The sequence below is a fragment of the Sceloporus occidentalis genome, unplaced genomic scaffold, assembly GCF_023333645.1.
Source record: "Sceloporus occidentalis isolate IW3139 unplaced genomic scaffold, rSceOcc1.0.p SCAF_2, whole genome shotgun sequence".
In the NCBI taxonomy this organism is placed as follows: domain Eukaryota; kingdom Metazoa; phylum Chordata; class Lepidosauria; order Squamata; family Phrynosomatidae; genus Sceloporus; species Sceloporus occidentalis.
In genome coordinates, this window is record NW_028316982.1 from 76,485,888 (window position 1) to 76,511,630 (window position 25,743).

At 39.8% G+C, this 25,743-nt stretch overlaps 1 protein-coding gene and 1 pseudogene across 3 annotated transcripts in view; both read left to right on the plus strand.

Moving 5' to 3' along the window:
* PLPP4 (phospholipid phosphatase 4) overlaps nucleotides 1-25,743 on the plus strand; it is a 125,816-nt gene that overhangs the window by 26,874 nt on the left and 73,199 nt on the right. For all 3 annotated transcript variants that reach the window (XR_016280067.1, XM_089510052.1, XM_089510053.1), the window contains exon 2: nucleotides 22,701-22,809. Coding sequence is in view for 2 of the 3 variants with exons in the window: in XM_089510052.1 (XP_089366178.1) it covers nucleotides 22,701-22,809 (109 nt within the window). In the remaining variant the exon portion in view is untranslated. The remainder of the gene's footprint in view (nucleotides 1-22,700; nucleotides 22,810-25,743) is intronic.
* Nucleotides 6,724-6,870, plus strand: LOC149318573 (U1 spliceosomal RNA; annotated as a pseudogene).

Consider the following 25,743-nt stretch of genomic DNA (forward strand, 5'->3'; position numbering starts at 1 on the left):
ACAGAGCTTTTCACATGCCAGAGGATTCTCCAGACACCAGTTAATTAATAAGAAGAGAAGTTCATTTGTTAGCTTTTGGACATCTTTTGGCACAAGTAAAACAAAAGTTAAATTAACATGGAGAAGAGTGTTCCATTGTGTCTCCTAGTTGTTTTTTCCCCATAAGTCGTTGTTTTGTTCTTATTGTCTTTCACTCAAGTAAAGTTGAAATGCTGGTTAGTTTAGACAGGAAAATAAATGTGCCTGGGATTGCTGAAGACACTCTTGTTGTAATCAACAATGTTCCTCCTATTCTACCTCTTTCCACTGATTTCTCTAGACATATATTGAAGATATAAAGTGACCTACCTAAGTCAGCACACTTTTAACCTCTTCCCCAGCATCCATGCATTGAATAGGATGTCTAATAAATGGATGTTTATCCAGACATAGGGGTGCATGTGCATAGGTGCTGCTGTACAACAGATTCTGATTGTATGGTGTTTCTAAGCATAGACAACTCAGGTAAGTACTTATTTTTTGGAAAATCTGACTCAACACATGGATGTTGCAGCAAAAAAATAGACATTGCAGCATCATGGATGGACTCAGCAGGTTGCAGTCTTGCCCACACCACACAGTGTGTATGCCTGATGGCTGAACATGCCATCTGTCTACTGCTACTTTCAACATCATGCATCTAGTTCACGCTGTGGTAAACATAGATCTGGGCTATAGGACTTTACAAAACAATCAGATGAGGTTCACCTATTGATATGCTCCTATATACATAAAAAATAATCCAGTCATGTCAGGTAACTGGATTTCTAATCTATTGTACATACTCAGCTAGAAGTTGACCTCATGCATAAACAAAGAGCTGGTTTGGGGGTCAAAAATTATGAATTTTGATATGACACATGGAAAAGAAGAGGGTAAAAATTAGGGGCATGTAACAAAGGATGTAAAGGATGAAGCAAAGGAAAACAATGTCAAAGAAAAAGCAGTGCCATGGCAGATAAAGCAGAGGGGTTGGTGTTTCTTTCAGGTACTCCTAGGGTGGTCTAAGCTCTTGTCTTTTGCCACTCTTCTCAGAGAAGCGGGGGGGGGGGATCCCTTTTTTGTATATATGAGTTAACCTATTGTACTTATATTGACTTAGTTGATATGTTGACCCTGTTTTTTGGGGTCAATTTTTTGTCTAAAATTTCTAGGCCTATACAAGAGTATATACAGTAATTTGATCCATAGACATATTTATCACCACAGTGAAAAGTAGGACAAGCCTGCATCTTTTTCTCTTGGTAAATGGAATGAGAATAAGGCATAGCTCAAATGTGTGACTGGAATTGGCCATTTATGTGGCCAACTACAAGGTGAAAGTGGGGCACAAATACAGTTGCCTAAAGTGTACAGGGGAAGAAACCCTAGAACAGAAGATGCCTTGAAAGATCAACAGGATTGTAGATTGTAGAAATCTTTAGGCATGCCCAGGCTCGAGGTCAGTTTCAGAGAGGACTGGAAGAAAGATTAGGGAAAGTACAATCTATCAGTGGAAACAGTAGGTGGGGGGGGGCACTAGAATGGGTAGTATCTGTGAGGATTATTTGAATAGAGTTGGGGCTGGAGAGATGAGAATGGAAGACAGGGCACAGGACAAGTAGCATAGTCAACACACATCTGAATGTATCATCACACCATCTTTGGTAAATTCTATAGAAATATACCCTAAGGTTTGTCATTCCTGATTCCAGTCCAGGTCCTGTATGAAGATATCCAGTAAGAGAATGTTTATCTGCAGGTCCATCTGATAGAACAGCATGTGGTAGCAGATATAGCAAAATAGGTTCAGCACTTTGATTAGCTCTATTAACATTCAGGAATAAAACTTAGTACAGATTTACTGCTTCACTGACACTGGAGCCATCAGCCTTCATTGCTGAGGACATTTTGCTGCCAATGAAGAAGGCAGATAGTGCCCCCCCCTTTCATTCAAGGTGCATTATACTCAAACCTAGCCATATTATTTTGACATACAAGGGAGAATACCCAAACTAGTTAGTAAAAACACAGTAAGTCATAAATTAAATATATGAGAACTTACTGCCCTTTCATGACACTCAAAATATACTTTATGAGCCAAATGCCTCACTTGCTCACATGAAGGGCCAGCTCTGTGTACAGCTTGAGGCTCATTGCTGATACAGTTTCCTTACTTGGATCTTTTTACTTTGCTGCTGGCCTCCAGCAGAAATAGTTAGTGGAAATTGAAGGAAACCATACAGACCTCTGATCTGCACAGTGTGCTGGTGCACGAGTTCAGCTTGCATCATAAAGCATCTCTGGGAGACTGTTTCAAGGAGCCTTTTCATTGTTGCTGGTTGATATGAATTGGTTCTGACAATTTAAACCACAAGAGTAACTGATGATTATCTTAAGGAATGCAAAAAGCCTTCAGTGAAAGGGGGCTTGTTTTGGTACCCAAGTGGTCAATGGCAGCCAGTATCATCAGGCTGTCATCTGGATCCTCTGCTGTGGAGGAAGGTAGAGGTGTGGGACAGTTTTTAAATAGCTTTATGGGAATATAGTTATCTCTGGTCTGCAAACTCATCACATTGTGCCTGCTTATCAGTTTAGCTACAAAAAGCACACGATAAGCTGACTCCAAAATCTGTTCATTTATAAGAGGACAAAACAAGTGTTATGTTGTGGCAAATAATGCCTCTCTCATACCACTGCCTGGGCTTGCTTGCTTCAGCACTCATTTAATTTACAGTACAATTCTGTACTCAAAAGTAAGCTCCCTTAGACTCAAGGTGGGTTTACTGTTAGGAAAAAAAGTAACGTTATAGGTTTTCATCTTTAAGGAATTTTCTTGCAAGAAATGTTTCTGGTCACATCTTACTCCTTTGCTATTGGAGAATCTTCCTGAGGACCAATCTGGATAAGAAGATGATCATAGAATCATTGAGTTGGAAGAGACCACAAGCGTCATCCAGTCCAACTCGGTGCCATGCAGGAACTCACAACTCAAAGCATACCCAACAGATGGCCACCCAGCCTTTGTTTAAAGACCTACAAAGAAGAAGACTCCACCACTCTCCAAGGGAGTCTGTTCCACTGTCAAACAGTTCTTACTGTCAGGAAGTTCCTCCTAATGTTTAGGTGTAATTTCTTTTCTTGTAGCTTGCATCCATTGTTCCGGGTCCTATTCTCTGGAGCAGAAGAAAACAAGCTTGGTCAATCCTCAATATGACATCCTTTCAAATATTTAAACAAGACTATTATATCATATCTGGTGATCACCACCTTGAGTCCCTATATTGGGAGAATATATATATCCCATATATATATATATATATATATATATATATATATATATATATCACACACACACACACATATATATAACACAGCAACAACATCTTAACCTTCTCCAGGCTAAACATACCCACCTCCCTAAATCTCTCCTCATAAGGAATGGTGCCCAGAATTGGCACAATATTCTAGGAGAGGCCTGACCAAAGCAGAATAGAGTGGCACTATTACTGTCTTGATCTAGATACTATACTTCTGTTGATATAGCCTAGAATCTCATTGGCCTTTTTAGCTACTGAATCACACTGTTGTTCATGTTCAACTTCATTTTTTTGCCCTAAGTATAGTACTTTACATTTCTCCATGTTGAAATCCATTTTGTTATCTTTGGGCCAGCATTCTAATCTATTAAGGTCATTTTGAATTTTGATCCTTTCCTCTGGGGTATTAGCTATTCCTCCTAATTTGGTGTCATCTGCAAATTTGATAAGCATGCCCCCATTTTTTCATCCAAGTTGTTGATAAAGATGTTGAATAGCACTGGGCCCAGGACAGAAGCCTGTGGGACCCTACTGGTCACTTCTCTCCAGGATGAAGAGGAGCCATTGCTGAGCACTCTTGGGAACCTTATTGGATTCATTTTCCCCCCATTATGGGCATGGGAAGGGACCACTTGGGGTCGTGTGAGTCTGAGAAAAAAAGCATTTTACAGCACCTAAAAGTCTCCTCAAAATGGCCCCATTTTGTTGCCCAGTGCCAAGCCGTTCCCATTTGGGACTGAGGAGCATCCTTTGCTTCGGTCAGAAGTCTTCTGACTGAAGCAAAGGACGCTCCTCAGTCTTGAATGGGAACGGCTTAGCGCTGGGCGACAGAATGGGGCCATTTTGAGCACACTTAGAGGTGTAGTAAAATGCATTTTTTCTCAGACTCACATGGCCCCAAGCGGCTCCTTCCCATGCCCATAATGGGGGGAAAATGAGTCCAATAAAGTCCTGGGTTTGGCCAATCAACCAGTTACAAATCCATTTAACAGTTGCATTTTCTAACCCATGTTTTACTAGCTTGTTTGCAATATTGTCATGGGAGGCCTTGTCAAAGGCCTTACTGAAATCAAGATATGCAATATCCACTTAATAAAGCTGACTACTCTGTGAATGTGGCTTTGGTAAGCAATTGGCAGCCGCAATTTTCCCCCTCCAGAAGCTTGTGCATCGGGAGGTGTTTGCATGTGTGTGTGTGGGGTTGTTTTACTCAAACTTCTTCCCGTACTGCTGCCATGCACATACAAGCCCCAGTGTCTTCAGTACACTGAAACTCACTTACTTTTCTTCCTCACATCACTCCTTGCACTGATGGGGGTGCTTAAAAAGGGTTCCAAAGACCTCTCCTCTCTGGAGGGTTAACTAATTATTGCCTAAGTTCTGCATCCCTTTGGCAAACTGTCATGCCCCCCTGAGGGGATGCCCCACCATTTGAGTACCTAGGTTGTAGGGCACTGGCATCTAAGATTCAGAACAAGATTGTTTTCTAAGGATCCATATAATAGAATCATGTAGATGAACTGTGTGTGGTAAACATCAAAGAAATCCCTTGGGGAGAGTTTTTTGTGAGTTCTTCAGGCTATGTGGCTGTGTTCTGACGTTTCGCCATTATCTGTGGCTGGTATGTTCAGAGAATTCTGTCATGGAAGTGAGTGGGGTATGTATACCATATGACACTTGGTTGAGAAATTGACACAAATCATCCTCGCATATCCTCCCATCCTGAGTCCTTGCCATTCAACAACAGATCAATACACAGATTAACATGCAAATTACTTCCCACACAGAGTGTCCTGGAACCAAACCCCAGTGGATTCTGAGGGCCCACTGTACAAACAACATTTTAGAATAGTTTGCGCCATACAGGTAAAAATTATTTTAAAACGTGTCCCTTTTCTTTTCTTACAAATGTGTGTGTCAGACTCACTGTTTTCCTGTTTTCATCCTTTACACACACACACGGCATTCGCTTCCCCTTCACAAACTATTCTTTGGACTTTGTTCTGTCACTGGAGAGACTTCTGTTGTTTCCACTGTGCTATAGATTTTGCTTTGCTTGCTGCTGATCTCAAAGCGTGCAAGAAATATACAATTGCTATTCAAAGAATCATGTGTGGTGGTAGTCTGACTTTGGACAAGATGCATTGTTGTTCCAATGAATAAATAGAAAGTTTGGTTTTATTTGAATTTGCTGAAGGGGGAAGAACTGTTGAATATTGCTGTCAGGAAAGAGTATTGTTAATCACCTCACCACCATGCCAATATTCAAAAGTTCTGGAAAAGTAACCTTTTTTTGGGCCACAGGTCAACTACCATGACCATTGGCTAGGGAAGTTTTGGAAGTGTAGTAAAAAGTAGGAAGCAAGAAGCAGTAAAAAGTAAAAATTAGACCTACCTTAAAGACACTAGATCCTGTCTGATCTTGGAAGTTAAGCAGTCAGCTTTGGTTAGTAAATGGATAAGACACTACCAATAAATGCTAGGCTTTTTAGGCTATATTTCAGAGGAAGAAACTGGTAAAGTTGTTTTTAAGTGTTCCTTGTCTAAGAAAAACCTACACAATTCATGGAATTGCAATAAATCAACAGCAGACTTGAAAGCATAGACACACACACACACACACACACAGAGTAAAAAGTAACATCCTGAGACTGTGCTATCATTTTGTATGACGCAGCATTCAGCCATGTGAAGTCTCATCTGCAGTCTGAAATATAGAGTGTGTTGTAGTTATGTTTGTTGTTTTTTTGTTTTTGTTATTAATGCATGTAATTTTATACTGTTTTTATCTGATGTTTTTATTTATTTATTTAGAACATTTTTATTGTAAAGTTTTAAAAATGTTTTTATTTGTGAGCTGCCTTGGGTCCCTTTCTGGGGGATAGGCGGCATACAAATGAAATAAATAAATAAATAAATATGGTCCAGATCAAGGCTTGCCATGTTAGTGAGATTATAGGCCTTTGTCTCTCTCTTCAGACAGAATGCATATGAACAAGGAGTCTGGCAATGTAGGAGTATACCAATTACCATATATACTTGTGTATAAGTCGACTTCATGTATAAGTCGAGGGCAGTTTTTGGGGCCAAAATCATGGATTTTGATATGACCCGTGGATAAGTTGAGGGCCAAACACTGGGGCATGTTACAAAAGATCTAAATGGGAAAACAAAGCACCACTTCCCTCCCTGCTTCTCCCTCTATAGACTTCTCCCAGGGGTCACAGTCTCAGCATGTAAAGCGGGGAAACAAATCTCAGCACTCTCTTTCTCTCTTCCCTTTACCACCAGCATTTCCAAGACTCCCAGCTTGCAAAGTGGGGTAGAAACCCCGCCTCTCTCTACCCTATTTTACTTTGCACGATGTCCAGAGTCTGTTATCTCCAGACTTACCTGGCAAGGGAGACACCATGATCATGAAGGTGGTTTGCCCAGAGTGAGGCTCATCCATTGCACTCCGGGTGTGCTGGCTCCTGCGATTTCCCCAAATGCGGGGAACTCGACTGCATAGTTTGTGGTAGTAATGCCATGCTGTGCAAGAATGGAGAAGAGTAGTAAAGGGCTCCCATTTTGTTAGCCATCTCCTAGGACAGAAGGGACAAGACGTAGCCAGGATTTTGGGAAGGGGGGGCTTGGGCGCGGTGGCATGCCCCTGCCATAGGCACGCACACCATTCATTGTATTTCAGCGCAGCTTCAGCATAAGGTTTGGTTGATATTATTTTTAACATAAATTAACGGAAGGAGGATCCAGACCCCATGAACCCCCCGACTACATCACTGGAAGGGGGGAAATGGTTATAACATCCAACAGAGGGTCTGTACAGACAGCCCCAAAGGGGTGGTCTCTAGCCATCCCTTTTACGGTCAGATCGGGCTGTGATCTGATCTTTGCAAAAGGCAGCTCCTTTTTGGGACCTCTAAAGGGTGTGATAACCACAGCTTCAAAAAGCAGCTCCTTTTTGCGACCTGTTTTACAGCACTCCTTCAGTGCCGCATTGTGTGGATGCAGTCCCAAAGGAGTGCTGTAATGCCGCACGCTGTGTGGAATGGAGTGCGACATCACGGCGCCCTGGAGGCAAAGTCAGGGTGTGCATCATGTGGACACCATGCCATGCCTCTGCCCCAAAGCAAGCCTTTATGGCTTGTCTGCACAGGGCCTAAGTTAATAAGTGAACTTGGTTTACAGATCACCTGTGTTTCCACTGAAGAGTATTTCTGGATTCCATTGATAAATTAAATCTTATCCCCCCCCCCCCCCCCCCCCGCATATGCTTTGTAAATCGATTATAATGCTTAATTTCATTTGAGCAACTGCATTCACATCTGATGTTCAAAATCTGTCAACAAAATTTGGCTAATCTTCAGTTTTTGTATTTTTAAAAATAATTAGAAGTACAGTATATATTTCATGGCAGATACCATAATTAACTTAATGCAAGTATCAAGATAAACATTAAATTAAACTGAATTGTGATCTATAAAATTAACAGATTATTGGATATAAATACTGGATATATGAGTAGCAGCATTTGTTAATTTATTATTTCTCAAGGACTTACCAAGAGGTATGTACCGGGCCTAGATCATTGTTCTAAAACAAAGACAAACCTTTCTGTGCTATATTTCCCTTTTAAAAATAATTAATTATTTCTACTGGGGAGGGAAGTAGGGGAGGGGAGGGGAAGGTGTGGATGTTTGGCAGCTGACAATCTTGGTGGTTTTTTTTACCACAACTTTCCTCCAAGTTCCAATTTTGACAAGAGGCTGTGAAAAAACATTTCAGTTGTCAGAGCAGGGAAACTGACAAGTCTTTTCACAGTCTCTAGTCAAGATTTCTGTAAAAGACTTGGGACTTAGGGAAAGGGAGTTTGTCAGGAAAACAGAAACTAGATCATCAACTACCAAACACCTGCAACCCCCCCCCCCCCCCCCCATCTTTCACAGAAATCCTTACTAGAGGTTTTGAAAAGACATTTCAGCTGTCAAGCCAATGGAGGAGGGTTGGGGGAGAAAATTGAAATGTCTCTGTGCAGCTTCTAGTCAGAATCTTTGCAAAAGATGGGTGGGAGGTAAAGTTGTGGAAGTTTAACATCAGTTCCCAAAGGTGTCGGAAACTCCCATTTTGACTGCATTCGGGAAATTGACAAATCCCCATCCCATCCCTAGTGAAAATCTGCTTCCTTCCTATAGTGTCACCTAGTGGCTGGTATTCATATTATTAGCATTAATTGTATACCACTTCCTCCCCACCTGCAAAACAGGGACTCAAAATGGCTTACAAATTCTTTTAATTTGGCTGGTCTTCCATTATGTCTGTACTGTACTGTTTGGTATTATAACTATACTGTATTTGTTTTATAGATAAAACCACAAAATATCAACACTGAAATAGAAGTAAAATATCAGTAAAATTAAAAACACTGTAAAATATACTATTAAATTATAAAAAACCCAGTTTATAAACAGTGCAATTAATAATGATATGTTGCCATTTAGAAAGCTCTTTCTTTCAAAAATTAAGCTCTCAAAATCTAGTTGGAATACAAAAGAAGCCTTTGGCTATCAATGGAAGGACAGCAGGGAAGGGGAGTTCCAGAGCCTAAGGTCCACCACTAATAAGGCTCTATCTCATGGAGTGTTATGGAGGCAGAGAGGTTAAGGCAACCTTCCCTAGGCTGGCGCCTATATGTTTTGGCCTACATCTTCCAGTATTCCTCACCATTGATCATATGACTTTGGCTGACAGGTCCAAAACATGTGGAGGACGTCAGTTTAGAGAAAGATGAATTAAGGTATTCGAGGAAGGGAAACATTACATTTCCCAAAGACAGGGATTAAGCATGCATTTCATTGCTGGCTTCACACTGTTACTTTGCAGATTCAGCAGACAGATGTGGTCACTGCCTCACTAGGAGTCCTCAGTGTGTAAGTTAGCTGGGTAGTGGAATGAAACAGACATGCAGTTACTTCTAGTCACAGGGGAAGCATTCCCTTGAATTCAAACAAAATAAAAATACAATCAGAATCAAACCACCTTCTATAAAGGCTTTTTTCCAGAACCTTAATGTAGTTCCTTGTGCCTTTTGAGGATAATGACTTCTGGGAATCCAGCGATGAAGACAAGGCTGCATGATCCACAGGGATCAGGGTCACATTCAGTTAGAGCAGAACACAGTATTATACATGTACAGGAAACCATCCTGTCTGAAATATCATGAACGTCCTACAGGTGAAAAGCCTGTCCATGGACATCTGGACTCCTTCCTATTGTATAACCTTTCTCCAAAACCTGTCAAGATCTGCCAGTCTCAATATTTTTCAAACAGTCCACAGTTATACATGGCTGCTAAGAGTGTTAAAAAGATACAGGAACTTTTCATTTCTGAAAGCATTTTTCCATTCTTTCCACATTATGTTTGTTGAATATTAAAAAACAAACAAACCCTGTGCCCCTTAGGGCAATCAAAGACAATAAGGCTAGCTTTACAGACTGTTAATCAAAACAAAGTAAACACTTCATATTTTTTTGTTCAGAAATATAGTGTGCAGCATGTCCCTTTCACAAAAAAGAGCATGCAAAACTTGACTTGTGTGAGCATAACAGCTGCCAATTATTATTTTTGACATCCAGTCAGAATAGAAATTATACTGTTTGGCCTTTGTAGGATATAGAAACATAAGGTGGACATTGCCCAGATGTCATGGAATTGGGATCATTGTCAATGCCTCTAACATGTTTAGATCATTTCCTCCTTCATTAACTCTGAATAATACTTTCAAAAGAATAAACACTGCAGCAAGTAGGGCATGCTGTTAATACTGGTTTGGAATGGACTGATATGTGGACTGGAATGTAATTATTCTTTTGACTACATATTCATGTCAATTTTGTGATGCAGCTCTCAGGTCAAATAGGGGGCAGAATTCTACACGTACTACTTAGTTACGTACATAACTAGCTTAGTTGTGTAGCGAAGTAGTACAGTCAGCCCTCTGTGTCCACAGATTCTGCATTCATGGATCCAACCATTTCATTGAAAATATCCCCACCCCAAACTAAAATTTCTAAAAGAAAATATTGATTTTGCCATTTTATATAAAGGACACCATTTTACTACCTCATTGTAATGGGACTTGAACATCCATGGGTTTTTGTATCTACTGTAGGTCTTGGAACAAAGCTCAGTGGATACCAGGTGCTCACTGCGTCTCCTGGCTCAACACCCCTCCCCCATTCCCTATTTACTGGGCAGCAGCCACTGTGAACGACTTGGGTCTGTTTTCCTGTCAACTGGGATGCTGCAGACTGATGTTCCCACCCTTCTTTCCAGCAGTTCCCAGTGCGATACTCAAAAGCAAGATCCCAGTTGATCTTCAATTGGAGATCACTGGTGAGAAATGGGTGGAAATGCCAGTGTCTTAGACAGGAGAATAGAACTTCATTGCTCACAGTAGCTGTTGCCTAGTAAACCACAATTGGAGGCTTTTATACAGTGCACTTGTGTTTTACGCAGGCACAGCATACACGGCTTTCAGCATATGCGGCTTTCAGCATACGCTGAAAGCCATGTTGGAAAAGCCCCTCACGCACCCCAGAAGAGGTAATTGGGTGTGTGTCCATGGTGCACATGCGCCAGCGCACACCGCACGCCACACACTATGGCCCCGAGCCCCATTACTTCTCATGGGGCTCCAGCACACGAGGATTTCCCCTTACGTGGAGGGATCCGGAACGGATTCCCACGTAAGAGGAGGGCCCACTGTATTCCTTATGTAATTCAAAATGGTTTATTAGGTAAGGATTGTGAATATGAATCAGTTATGAATGCATAACTCTAGGTTATGCATTTGTAATTGTGATAGTGTATTCCAGCTGTACACTTTTGTATGAGTTCACACGTGTACTTATTTTATCTCACCTCCACCTTTTCCTACTTATTTTAAAATGAAGAATCTACAAAACAATTCAAACATATATGAGTAATAACATGCATTTTAAATTCTGTGCTATCTCAAAATACATCAGTTCTACTTACTTAAGCTGAGAGCTATGTCAGAACACTTACAGAAGTGAAAAATCTGATGAACAGCTACATTCTGATCCACACATTAGTTTGTAGATCAGAACAGGCTAGAGGATCAAAACAGTTCATGCCAGAATTTTCCATGACTGCATTCTTCAAGAATACTTAGGACAAGATTCTCAGGGATGATGGCTTGACTATCTGGCTTAGGAGAATTTTCCACTGCTTGCAGCCAGCAGCCAGCAACCATTCATGTGGAGCTACTATTTCTGTGAACTGGCCCTTTCATGCGAAGACTGAATAGGCAGCAACCATAATTTTGCACTCTCAGTGTCTCCCTCATTTGACACCCTGTAATCTCCCGACAATAGAATTTCCTGTTTCTGTTTTATGATGATGAAAGCTGGACAGTGAAGAAAGCTGACAAGAAGAGATTAATCTGAAATGTAGTGCAGGAGAAGAGTTTTATGGATACATTACAGTACTTTGCAAAAAAGACAAATCAATGGTTCCAAGAGCAAATCTAAGCTAAACTCTGAAGAAGCAATGATGACTAAACTGAGGCAGCCATACTTTGAACATATGAGATGACATGACTTGTTGCAATAGACAATGATGCTGGGAAACATGCAAGACAGTAGGAAAAGTGGGAGATCACATTACAGGTGGCTGGATACAGTCAAAGAAGGTTTGCAAAATATTAGCAAAGCAGTTAATGACTCGGGCTCGTGGAAATCTCTCATTTATAAGTGAAAGCAAATTTGATGACAGTCTATGACAACAACAGCTGACACTTCCCTGTGCTCTTCACTCCACTGAAAGAATTGCTGACTATTATTATTTTTACCTTATAGTTAAGAAGCCAGAATGTCACTTTAGATAAGATAATAAAGTTGCCAATGTAAGCTTGGTATTTCAGCAAGAGCAGACTAATTTATTTTAGTACACTTTTCTGATTTATAACCTTTGAGTGCCTTGAAAGACTGTCTCCCAACATGGGGTAACTTGCGAAGGTGCCTTTTTTTTTTGGGGGGGGGGGGAACAGAACTGCTTGGCTGTGTTTTATGCCGCTTAATACAGGGATAGGCAAAGTGCAGTCTTCCAGTGGTATTTGGACTCCAGCTGACACCAGACTTAGCTAGCACAGCCAACAGTGAGGAATGACGACAGCTGCAGTCCAGTAGTGTCTAGATTGCCATGCTTGCCTGCCCCTGGTTTAACAGAATTCCTCAAAGTTGTTGTTTTGTGCCTTCAAGTCTCTTCCAACTTATGGGAACCCGAAGACAACCCTATAATGAGGTTTAGTTGGCAAGATTTGTGCAGAGGGGATTTGCCAGTTGCCTTCCTGTGAGGCTGAGAGGGTATGGCTTGCCCAAGGTCACCCACTGGGTTACCATGGCTGAGTGGGGGTTTGAACCCTGGTCCCCAGAGTCATAGTCCAACATTCAAACCACTGTGGTGAGAGTGTTAAACTGCCAGACTTTGTTTTGCCATTATCTAGGGATTCAGTCTCTGGCCTTTTTCTTGTTGTTAACTACCCTCGAGTCAATCTTGACTCATGGTGACCCTGTAGATGAGACATCTCCAAGCCCCCCTATCCTCCACTGCTCTTCCCAGTTTCTTCACATTCATACCTGTGACTTCCTTAATTGAGTCCATCCATCTGTGGCCTTCCTCTCTTCCTAATTCCTTCCACTTTTCTCAACATTATTTTCCTCTCTAATGAGTCAAGTCTTCTCATGATGTGACCAAAGTATGACATCCTCATTTTAGTCATCTTTGCCTCCAAGAAATTTCAGGCTTGATATCTCCAGGACCCACCTATTTGCTTTTTATGCTGCTCATGGTATCCGCAGCATTATTCTCCAGCACCATATCTCAAATGAATTTGTTTTCTTTTTGTCCATTTTCTTAATTGTCCAGCTCTTGCATCCATGTTTGATAATGGGGAATACAATTGCTTGTATAATTCTGACTTTCATGCTTAGTTGTACATCTTTGCTCTTTAGGACCTTTTCTAGTTCTTTCATGGCTGCCCTCTCCATTCTTAGTCTTCTTCTGATTTCTTGACTTCATTCTCTGTTCTGATCTATGTTTTGATCCCTGGTAGAGGAACTCTCTTACTATTTCTACTTTCTCATTGTCTAGATTGAACTTGTGAAGATCTCTGTTGTCATTATTTTTGTTTTCTTTATATAAGCTTGTCTTTGCACTTTCTTCCTTGACTTTTCTCAGCAGTTGCTCTAGGTCTCCAATGTTTTCTGCTAATAGTGTAGTGTCATCTGCATATATTAGATTGTTGATGTTCCATCCTCCTATTTTCATTCCTCCTTTGTCTGTGTCCAAGCCTGCTCTTTGTATAATACGTTCTGCATACAACTTTAAAAGATAGGATAATTTATGCATCTTTATCTGACCCTTTTGTCAATTGGGAACCATTCTGTTTCTCCGTGTTCTGTTCTAACTATTGCCTCTTATCCTGAGTACAGATTCCTCATTAGGATTATTAGATGTGTTGGCACTTCCATGTCTTTAAGGGTGTTCTATAGCCTTTCATGATCTGTGTAATCAGTGGCTTTGCTATAGTTTATAAACCACATGCTAATTTTCTTTTGAAACTCCTTTATATGATCATTTGTGTAAAAATAAAAAAAGTTGCAAGAAGGAACTTTATATATGTCATTTACTTGTAGGGAAACTAGAAAAAGTGAAACATGGTGATTTTATTGTGGTATTTGGATTTTTTCCTGCAGTTTCACATCTTTATGTTTTAATCTACAGTGAGCCCTTCCCTTAGCCATTCCAGACCCCCTCCCCAGCCTGGTGTAAGGGGAATTCCTTGTATGCTCAAGCCCCATTAAAAATGGGGCTCATGTCCGTGGTGCGGCCTGGGGTTTGCGTCATGGGCACACTGAAGCTTCTTCCAGTGCGGCTTTCAGCATATGCTAAAAGCCATGTATATTGCACCTGTGTATGACATGGGCCCACTGTAGTTTTGTTTTCAATTAGTTCAAAATATAGTGGCCAAATTGGTTATTGAGACATCCAGGAGTGATCGTATCACACCAAATTACAAGGAAAGTGATCCCACCTGAACATTTTGTTCAGAAAGAACTTTTTGACAGTGGGCTAGACTAGAGGGCAGCCCATTTTTAGATATCTTTAAACAGAAGTAGTTTGGGCATTTGTGCAAGGCAAAGGGTTGGACTAGATGGCCTTTGTGGTCTCTTCCAACTCTAGGATTCTATGATTATATGATACTCTAAATAAGCCTAGGAGTAACAGAGGTTCCTTGCTCCCCCTGCAAAAAAAGCCTCCGCAATAGTATATTTCTATTATGTTTAAAGTATAAATGGAGATAGATAGATAGATAGATAGATAGATAGATAGATAGATAGATAGATAGAATAAACCGGGGAAGAAGTAGCTCAGACAATACACTAAATAATTTTTAAAAATATATCACTATAACTTTTGAAAAGATGTCTCACCCTGGCCCCAACCATTTACTGCTCAAGGCAAAATTTCACTCTCACACAGTCAGAACTAACTCCCTTGCTTCACTATTTACCCTGTTGCTATAGGAACCCTCTCTCCATATCCCTGATTAATAAGATATCCTGGCTTCCTTTTCTGATTCTGAAACAGGTGGCCTATGGGACTACCATTACTGAGATGGCCACCTCAGATGGGGGCATCCTGAAAGGATAACAAGTAGTTTTTTTTTAAAAAAATGTTCTTATTGTATTTTTACTGCTTAAGGTAGAAAGAGATGCTTGTGAAATTTTCTGCCCTGTGTGCTGGCTTTGAGTTATAGATACTTTGACTTGGCCAGCTGTCGTAGGCAATGCCATTTATTCTTCTGCCTCAAGCAACTAGCTGTGCCAGGCCCACAATATTCTACTTCTTTCGGGGGCAAGGGGACATTCTGCCTATTTCACATATATAAGCAAACTAAAACAGTTGGATTTTTCTTTCATCACTGATGACATGATAGGTCCATTATACATAAGGCAGCAGACCAGAAGTCCTTCTATACTACACTGTTATAGCACTATGGCTCTATTTTAACTGCCATGACTGCTTCCTATGGTATCCTGGCATGTGTGGTTAGATGAATTTTAAATACTTCTCCCTAAACTGCAATCATGGGGTGGTGCCATGACAGTTGAAGTGGAATTGTAGTGCTATCATTATGGAGTGTGAAAGGACCCCAGGTTAGTGGTTCATACATCTTCAGACTCTAACAGCCAGAGTTACAAGAGAAACAGCCAGGGACTGCCACTGCTGTTCTCAGCATCACTATGTAGGGCTCCCTATGTAGGGCTAGGCCTAATCTGGTCCAGCAGGCTGAATTTTCTCCCCAAGCCATTTGTCTCTACCCACAGTTACACATATGAGGCTAATGCTGTACTTACCCACAAATATTCTCATTTGTTTATATATAAGAGTGCATTCCTCAATTAGTCCTGCTCTACATCATACATTTATCTGGAAGTGTCATTTGTTTCACCCAAATTTCTTGAGATGTAGACCCCTCGATGCCAGAGTGATCACTCTTGGTCAGGATCCTAAAAAAGCTGCCTTACACCGAAATCCATTTTTTTAATGATTGTTGTTGTTAGAGATTTGTCATTGCTTACTGTACATAAATGGAACTTCATCTGGGCAGTAAAGGCTCCGATGTTATTGGAGTAGTGAATCCACTCCAGGTTTTAAAGAAGCTAGCCAAGGTGCTGAACCCCAAATATGTTATCTATGGTAGTTCCTTCAAGGTTCAGATGAGTAGATTCATTGGCCCAGTGACATGGAAGCTATCACACTTGTGATTTGACAAATATGTTTCAGAATTTTTTTTAATGGTACTCTATTTATATATAGTAAATGAAAGTGTATAAAGGGAATGGGAGGAAGATTTCTCTCTATCCTGAACTAACTAACAAATACTCACTCTCTCTCTCTTTCACACACACAGAGACATAGGCATACACAAGCAAACCACTCAAGAGGCCTGTGTATGAAAGGATCATTTTATATTAAGGCTCCAGCCATTCTGATATATAATCCCTACCCGTTTTGGGAACAAAGCACTGGGACAATCTCACTCACCCAATTCAATTTGCTAGCACTGGCACTGAGAATCACTGTCTTATGTATTCCAAGGAGAGGTATCTGGATGCTTGGGGCCCAAATAGCTAATGTAGCACACTGTTCCACCTGTGGATAACATTTGTCAGGAGAGGTAGTTTTCCATGTTCCATCTGCAGAAGTGTATTATACATCTATAAAAGAGAAGGCCTTCTTTGTGCTGGCACCCCAATTTGGTAGCAGCCTGTTCTTTTTGACACCAGATGAAAACCTTTTTGTTTCTTTAGTCATTTTTAGCATTGGGTTAAATGTCAATGAAATGAATTTATTTCTCTAAAAAATTATATTATTGTGGTTATCAATTCATGTTGTTTTAGTGTTCTAGCATTGTACTGAAGATTTGCATTTTTAAACATACCATATATGCCACCCTGGAATCTATTTTTGGATGAAGATCTTATTTCATGGATTGCGGAAGAGCAGCCAGTACTTATTTAACCTGAACATTTTTAGAATTCATGCCCATTTTTGGGTGACCCAACTCCCTGAGGCTTATCCACAAAAAGGGATACTGACTATCTGGAGAATGTGATGGATAGAAAGTAGAAGAGAAGATGGAAAACTCCTCTTCCACTTTCTCTCATAAATTGTTTCAGTTAATCATAAAACTAATTGATTTTAGAATCCAGTCTGCCAATACTAAAAATACACCATTACTTTTTTAAATCTTTGAACCAGTCCAGCTGATTCAGGAATGAGTGAAATGTTTGTTGGTTCTTCATTGTAATGCAAAGTTATCCAGTTTGTACCTCCTGAATCTAACTGTAGTCTCAAACACATTTAATGTTCCATGTATTTCTGAGATAAAACCAAATGCATATACTTCAATATGCTCATCAAAAGGTTCAGCAATACATTTGAAAATCACATACCATATGTGCACATTTGAATAATATATTCTCAGTAGGAGAATACAATAGAAAATGCATAATGTGTAAAATGGGAAAAGAAATGCGTATATTTTGAGAAGCACCTATGAGCTTCCATGCAGGGGGAGAAAAGCCCTCAGTTGAATGCATTTTGAGGTCAGAACCAGCTTGGCAATTTATTTGTTTATTTAATGTATATAAAACCTTTTTCCTAGTACAGGACACAAAGTGGTTTTCAAAACAGTTTAGAACAGAAATAACTTATATCACTCTTAACTGAAAAAAACAACCTTAAACATAATTAAATTATCAAATAAAAAACAATACTGAATTGATAATACATTGAATACATTAAAAATATAACAGACAAAGAAAATAGTAAAAATACAGCTATTCCATAAAAGTAAAGGTAGTTGTAAAAGGAGAAACCTGACAAAATCCAGCTTGAAAGGTTTGTACATCTCTAGATTCTTGCAACAAACTATCTTGTTGGTTAGTGAGTGGGTTTCCCATAGTTACAATCAGGAAACTCAAGGAAAGAATTATCTCATCCTTTTGAAGACACAATTTGATAAATGTGATAGTATTTGAAAGAAAGCCATATGATTCCATAAGAAACTACACCAAACCAGATCAGAGAATTTTAGTATCTGTGTGCATGTTATCTACTACTAGACTTGAAGAAGTTTTTGTTGCTGTCATCATCACCATCATTATAATCCCAGTTTCACAGTCTACCAGGTGTAACTGGCTGCAGTTCTAGACCAGTAAACTGAATTATTGGGGAGGAAGAAGAGGAGGGTTGTTTTGAAATACAACCTTTAGAATCTTCCAACTAGCAGGGCCACTTGGAGTCTGGAATTGCATTCCAAAAATGTAACTTCTCCAAGTTCTAGTCTACTCTAACTTACAGCAGCTTTCCAAGCTCTCAAGTGGAGATCTTTCACATCACCTCTTTCTTCAACTGGAAATGCTAAATATTAAACCTAAGAATTTGAATATACAAAATCTGTGCAGTTAACAACAATACCTATAGGATCACATAGTCTACCAATATAGTATGAACCAGTACTAAAGAACCAGAGGTAGAATTATTTGCAAATTCTGTTCTCAAAGGAAACAGCAATTTTAGCAATTTTCTTCCATCTATGAGAGATTCTTTGAAAACTATGCAGTTTACCTGTGCCTTTTTGACAAGTGATTTTCATGCCAATTCACCCATACTGCCTTGGGTCCAAGAACTAAACTCTCAACATAGCTGGCCTCTATTGACAAACATGTGACAAATGGCTGCTGTTTCCTTTGGTGGCAGCATCAAGTACAGTGGATGGCTTGTGGCCTGTCACCTTTTATCACTATTTTATCATAATCTGCCACAACTTACACAGTGATCTTCTGGATACTTCACTGCAGAAGTGTCAAGAATGCCAAATGACCCTCAAAATGGTCCATTACAGTGTTTGACCCAATGGGATCATGGCCATTGTATATGGGGTGAGGCCTTAGATGAAATCTTGACCTCTAATTCAGATGAATATAAAAGCTACTATTAATTTATTTGGGAATTCCACCATTAAAACATATAAAGAAAAGGAATACAGCGTGCCTGTGCCATATGCAGGCTCACCATATGTGGACTCAAGGTCACGTGGATGGTAAGCCCCGGCCATATTAATGATGCATGTACCTGTGGCACATGGGGCATGTGGCACGCAGGAGCATGCCACCATTAAAATCAATGAGACTTGAGGTCCCGCAGTATTTCCCTTATGTGGGTATCCGGAACGGATCCCTCACATAAAAGAAGGATCCGTTCTGTACCGGATCAAACCAAGTCCGATTTAGCCTGTTAACAGTGACCGAGCATTTGCCAATGGGGAGCCAAAAAGTCAAAAGCCAATTTTTGTCTTTGCTCCTCAGTGACTGATATACAGAAACAGATTTTCATCTAGTACTGCAAAGGAGTATGTTCACTGTGCCTGATAAATCCTATCCTTTATGAGTTTGCCTGATCACTTTTAAAGATGTCCATGGTGGCATCTTGAGATAGTGATTTTGACAGTTTAGGTATGCTTTATGTGAATAATACTTTCTTTTGTCTGTTTGGAATCTCTTGTTTTTCTACTTCAGTGGATGATCCTGTGTTCTAATTTTGTATTCCAATGTGTGTGTGTGTGTGTGTGTGTGTGTGTGTGTGAGAGAGAGAGAGAGAGAGAGAGAGAGAGAGGGAGGGAGAGAGTTCCCTTTCTTTACACCAATAATTTTGCATGTTTCTAACAAGTCTCCTCTTAACCCTTTTTCCGAAGCTAAACAGCCCCAAATATAACCTAACCTAAGGGAATTGTTTCAGTCTCCATTTTGGTTGCCCTTTTTGCTTCTTTTCCAGCTTTACAGTATTTTTTTGCAAGTGAATTTATCAGTACAGTACAGTGGGACCTTGTTATTCTCTGGGGTTTGGTTCCAGGATCCCCCATGGATAACAAAATCTGTGGAAGCTCAATTCCCATTAAATATAATGGCATAACAAAATGGTGGCCCTTATATCAAATGGCAAAATCAAGGTTTGCTTTTTGGAATTTATACTTTTTTGGAATATTTTCAAGCTGTGGATGCTTGAATCCATGGATAAAAAAATCCGTGTATAAGGAGGCCCAACTGTATTTGATGTATGGTTGCACCATAGATATGAATAAGAACAACTTTATGACATATCACGTTTTTCCCTTGGACAGAAAAGGGCTATGTTGGTTTTTACAGAAATACTTTTGTTGGAGGTACAAACATGGAAACATGATTGGGGTCTTTCATACCAGTAATAGTATGTTGTTGTTGTTATATGCCTTCTAGTTAATTCCAACTTATGGTGACCCTAAGGCTACTCTATCAAGGGGTTTTCTGGAGCTGAGAGTATGTGACTCACCCAGGATTACCAAGTGGGTTTCCATGGCTGAACAGGGAATCAAACCTGGCCTCCAGAGTCCTAGTCCAATGTTCAAACCACTACAGCACATTGGCTCTCAGTAATAGATTACATCCAAAATCAAGATGTAGTATGAATTAACATGTTAGAAGTAAGTAGATAGGAACAATATACTTTTACAGCATGTCACATTTCTCCCCTAGAATGGGCATTAGCAGTTATTTGCACTCTTTGCATGCCTTTTTAAGGGCCAATATTTAATTTAAAAAGAGGTGTCATTGATTTCATACTATTTTCAGTTCCCATATTTTATGTAAAGCTACCAGAGTGTCTTATGGCCACTTGACTCATCACTTATTTACCTATATATGCCTATGTATTGTGCATGTAATATGTGAAAGCAACATGTATACTTGTCAGTGACACTGGATTAGCTACAGCTTTGTGTAAAAGTTCACTCAAAAGCAACCTGTGCAGTGTCTGAAGTATTCTTAGAAAGAAGTAATGGAAAAGACTAGAAACTCTTTCCTCCTTATCATATAGATACATGTAGAATGTTTGTGACTTTTCAACAGTGAGAAAAATAAACTTTGCACCAGATTGTTCTGTGCCTCTGATGATGTGGAGGAAAACTGTCTCTCATGGTCTCTTCAGTCATGTTGGAGACTTGCGATTCAGGGTTTCTTGATGACTTCAGAAACTTATTCTGGGATTGAGGACTCAAAGTTACTGGTTTCACTAACTTGAAATGGAGCCATGGAGAAATCTAAGATGCTAGTGACAGACTGAGATGGATTTCTGGTAGTAAGGAGATCACTGAATTAAGCTTTGTGGGCCTGTTTTTCAAGACGAGAAGAAAGTAGAGTAAATTAAGTAATCAAACCAAATCTGAAAACATATTTGCTCATTTTTTTTTGCTCAGGGCAACTGGTACCATTTTGCAGAGTAAGATGGCTGCAGGAGGATGTGAGTGACAGGGCAGAGAGAGTGGAGGTAGTAGCCTATTCCCCTAACCATTCCCCCTGTCCCATCTATCCCTACTCACTTGAAATGGACCAGGTGGTGATAAGGTACTGAATGACTGACCTTTGTATACACCAAGAAGACAGTTTATAAGCCCCATAAGCTAGTTTGTAGCCTTCAGGTTTAGTGGATGGAGCTGTCTCATTTCTAGTGCTGAAGTACTGTACAAGATTCAGCCCCATCCTGTAGGGTTGATTCCAATCAAGATTCTGCTGCTACTTGTGTACTATCTGGCTGTTTCAGTGTGGTGCACCCTTCATTCATCAAGGACAGGCCTTTCAGTTTCCAATATTCACCTTTTTCTTGGTTCAGCATCTGTATTCTTTGATCTTCAGTTTTGATGATTGATATGTTATGTATTGTAATATATGTATACCCCCAAGTTTGTATGAGAGCCAATGTGGTGTAGTGGTTTGATGGTTACATTATGATTCTGGAGACAATGGCTCTAATCCCTGCTCAGCTATGGAAACCCACTGGGTGACATGCTCTCAGCCTGAGAGGAAGGCAAAGGCAAACACCCTCTCCCCTTGAACAAATCTTGCCAATGAAACCCTGTGAAGAGTTTAATTTAGGATTGCCATAAGTTGGAAATGAATTGAAGGCACAACAACAACAACAACAAAGCTTGTATATTGGGACAATTAGATGGAAATGTTCTTAATGCACATACATTAACTATAAGCAGAACTCTAAAAACTGAATTCTGGAACTTGGGCACTGAAAAGGCCTTAGTTGCAGTTAAATTCTGATTGGATATTTCTTAATTTTATTACAGACTTTTGCAATAGCTCTCTCTCTCTCTTTTTCTCTTTTTTTTCTTTTTCAACGTGATATTGCTACTGCATAAATTTTGCAGAAAGTTTCAGACAGTTCTGTTCTATTGACATGCAGGTCAAATGTTCAGAAGATAAGGTGATTGTTCTTATGATATTTTAGAAGAGGGGGGGAATAATAACTGTTTTGTCTTCTTTTTTTCCTTGGCTAGGAAAAACCTATTAGGAAAGCAGCCTACTGGCTTTTACTTTCAAAACACAATGGCTTGGGTCCAAGCATGCCCTTCTGTCCGCTGCATTGCAAATAGCTTCATACCCTTTTTGGAACCAAATGACAGCAATGGGGTTAGTGGATTTGTATGATAGCTTGCGACTCTGCCCTGAAACTTAATTGGGTCCCTAAAGTTGCTTATCCTTCTGTTTATAGAAGTAAACAGCTTGAGCATGCTTTTAAAATGTATAAGTGCGAATAATAAAACATATAGTTTGTGGGTAGGCCACACTCTCTCAATCTCAGAGGCAGATGAACCAGCACTTCTTTTGAAATCTCTTCCTTGAGGTACATGGTAAAACAATGTGTTCTTTTATTCTTTTGTTTAGCTTTACAGAGTTTTTGGACCCATTCCAGAGAATTATTCAGCCAGAAGAAATCTGGCTCTATAAAAACCCTTTGGTAGAATCTGACAACATACCTACACGCCTCATGTTCGTAAGTACTAGAGATTTTATGTCTGATGGATGGCTATGTGAGGCTTATTTGACAATGATGTCTTAGCAAATGTAAAAATGGAGATAGGCATGGCTTAAAAAACAGAATGAAGCATGGTGACACTTACTTAAATTGATAGGCTGTAGCAATGATATAAGCCCAAATGACAGTGTACATGGTGGTGTGTCACAAATATTAGCTTTACTGGAGATGCTGAGAAGGGTCCAAAGAAACTGTCAACATTCCCACAAAGCAATGACAGTTTTTGATATAAAAAGTCAAATGAAGAATAATTGTAAATGATAAGAATTTGAAGCAGAAAAGAGGTAAAATAGTGATTATATTAAAGCAGGTGTAGGAATCATAAGGCCCTCCAATATAATTGGATTTCAAGTTCCAGAAACTCTGCCAACATAGCCAATAGTGAGGATTACAGGAAATTGCAGTCCATCATCTGGAAGAATACATTTTCCCCATCCCTGCATTGAGGAACCTCAAGTAGGTCCACAATCTATTCTTGGTAGGTGATATCAATAAATAATCTGGCAAAGTACTGTCCAAGAAAGACTGTTGATGTATTGCCCACCCCTCAAGGATGAGGTATAGTTAACAATGTTCATCAGAGCTATATTGAGTTATAAAATGTTGAACTTTATTATTAGTGTCAAAATTGTACTCATAGTTTTGTTTATTACTGTCATTAATGATTGATAATTACTGGGAAAGCTCTAAGCACAAACAAATGATATACAGATTTGTAGGAAAGTTTATGAAAGCCTCATTCCCACTGTGGTTTAAACGTGATCGTGATTCAGTACGATCCGGTTTAAACCACCATGGTTCTTATTTAATCTGAATTGCTGAAGTGATTCAGAAAGGAGGCGACATGGTTTTTAACCCATTTAACCCGCATCAAAAAGATGCTTTTTTTCAGGGTCTTTTGGGCTGAATCGATTTATTTTTGAATAAATTTATTCAGCCCAAGTGAGAACCAGGTGGATTTGAAATTACTCCTGCCTCTCCATCCAGGCCTGCCTCTCTGTCCTCCTGGTCTGCCTCCCCTAAGTCCGGCCTGCCTTCTCCACCCCTGGCTTCCTTGCCTCTCCGGCCTTCTTCGCCCACAGCCTCCTTCTGGCGCAAAACATAGTGGGAACCACGCTTGCTGCTGAACCAGTTTCTGAACTGAATCCAGGAATTGGTTCAAGCGGTAAGTGGGAATGAGGCCATACATAAGTTAAAGTTGCAAGTTTCGCAAAGGTATAAGACCTGAAATACATGCCTTATGTGCATGGAATTTTTGAACAGTGAAGGCAAAATTGTTTACAGTTGGCAAAGGCAACACATGTGATAGATATGAAGAACTCTGTAAAGTGTTGTTAAATACTCTTGTCACAAGTGCTGATTAACTAACTGAATTATGGGCATAATAATAATAATAATAATAATAATTTGTTTTATTTATATACCGCTATTCCAAAGATCATAGTGGTGAACAGCAAGTAAGCTAATTAGCAAGTAAGCTAATTTGCCCCCCAACAGTCTGGGTCCTCATTTTAGCGACCTCGGAAGGATGCAAGCCTGAGTCGAGCTTGGGCCCTTTTGCAGGTCTTGAACTCGCAACCTTGTGGTTTTGAGTGAATGGCTGCAGTACAGGCATTTAACCACTGCGCCACCAGGGCTCCAGGGCATAGCCTGGCCTGTAAAGGGTTACAGTCGGTCCTTCTTATACACGGATTTTTTATACACGGATTCAAGCATACACGGTTTGAAAATGTTCCAAAAAGTATAAATTTACCTTGATTTTCCATTTTTTATAAGGGACACCATATTGCTATGACATTATATTTAATGGGACTTGAGCATACACGGATTTTGTTATACACGGGGGATCTTGGAACCAAACCCCAGCGTATAACAAGGATCCACTGTATAAGATCTGTGGTTCAAATCAGATCTTGCAACATTACTTCATTGGACTATTGCTCCCCAATTTCCTACCCAGCATGTCAATTGTAAAAAAGTAGCTCCTAAAGTGACAATAAATTAAATGAGACTTATGGCTTTTTGCTGCTATTTCTCACTTTTTATGCTATTTTTTTACCAGTTTGATTATTTTTAATTGCCACATGTACTTTCTCATCAAAAGAATAATAACAGAAAAACATATACAATAGATGTGGGCAACACACAAGCAGTGCGCCCCATGCAACCTATTCAGCCCAATTTGCACCGTCTGACACCTCTGGTATATACCCAAAGCATCCATTTCTCTTTGCACAATCCCCCAGATCCTGTTCATACCTTCCAGATTGCTACAGACCAGCCTAATTGAGAAAGGGAAACAGGATATGTACAATGTGACTTTTGTTGGGTTGATTCTGTAGTGCTGCAGGGGAGGAGGCAGCAGGGAAAAGAGTTGTCCTCTATGCAGTTGGCCACTGCAGATTTCAACAAATTATGAGCCTAGTCTATGTCTAACCTTTTACAAGCAGACATTTGTTTTTGCTGTGGGACCTACTGTTCCATTCCTTCTCACATCCCTCAGTCACTCCAAATGTCCTTCCAGACCTCTTAAGCAAAGGAAAGGGAAGTCAATAGACCAGAACTTTTTGTTTTGTTGGCCAACCACCAAAATTTTATATAGCATCCATTCTTTTTCCCAGTTGAGTTGAGAGATGGTTAATCTTTCAAATATGCAAAGTGGCAGTAGGGAAAGCATCAAACTCCTGTACTCCCGTGTATTTTAAGCAGATAAACGCTGAAAAATCCATAATACACACCTTATATGGGTTCTTTCCATTTAATAAGAAAAAGTCACTGTCCAATGATTTTTTTTAAAAAAAGAAAGGAGCACAATTTAACTGTGAAAACTAGTTTGGAAGCATAGCAAATGTTGTCAAATAACACATGTTATTTGTTCATGGATTTTCCATG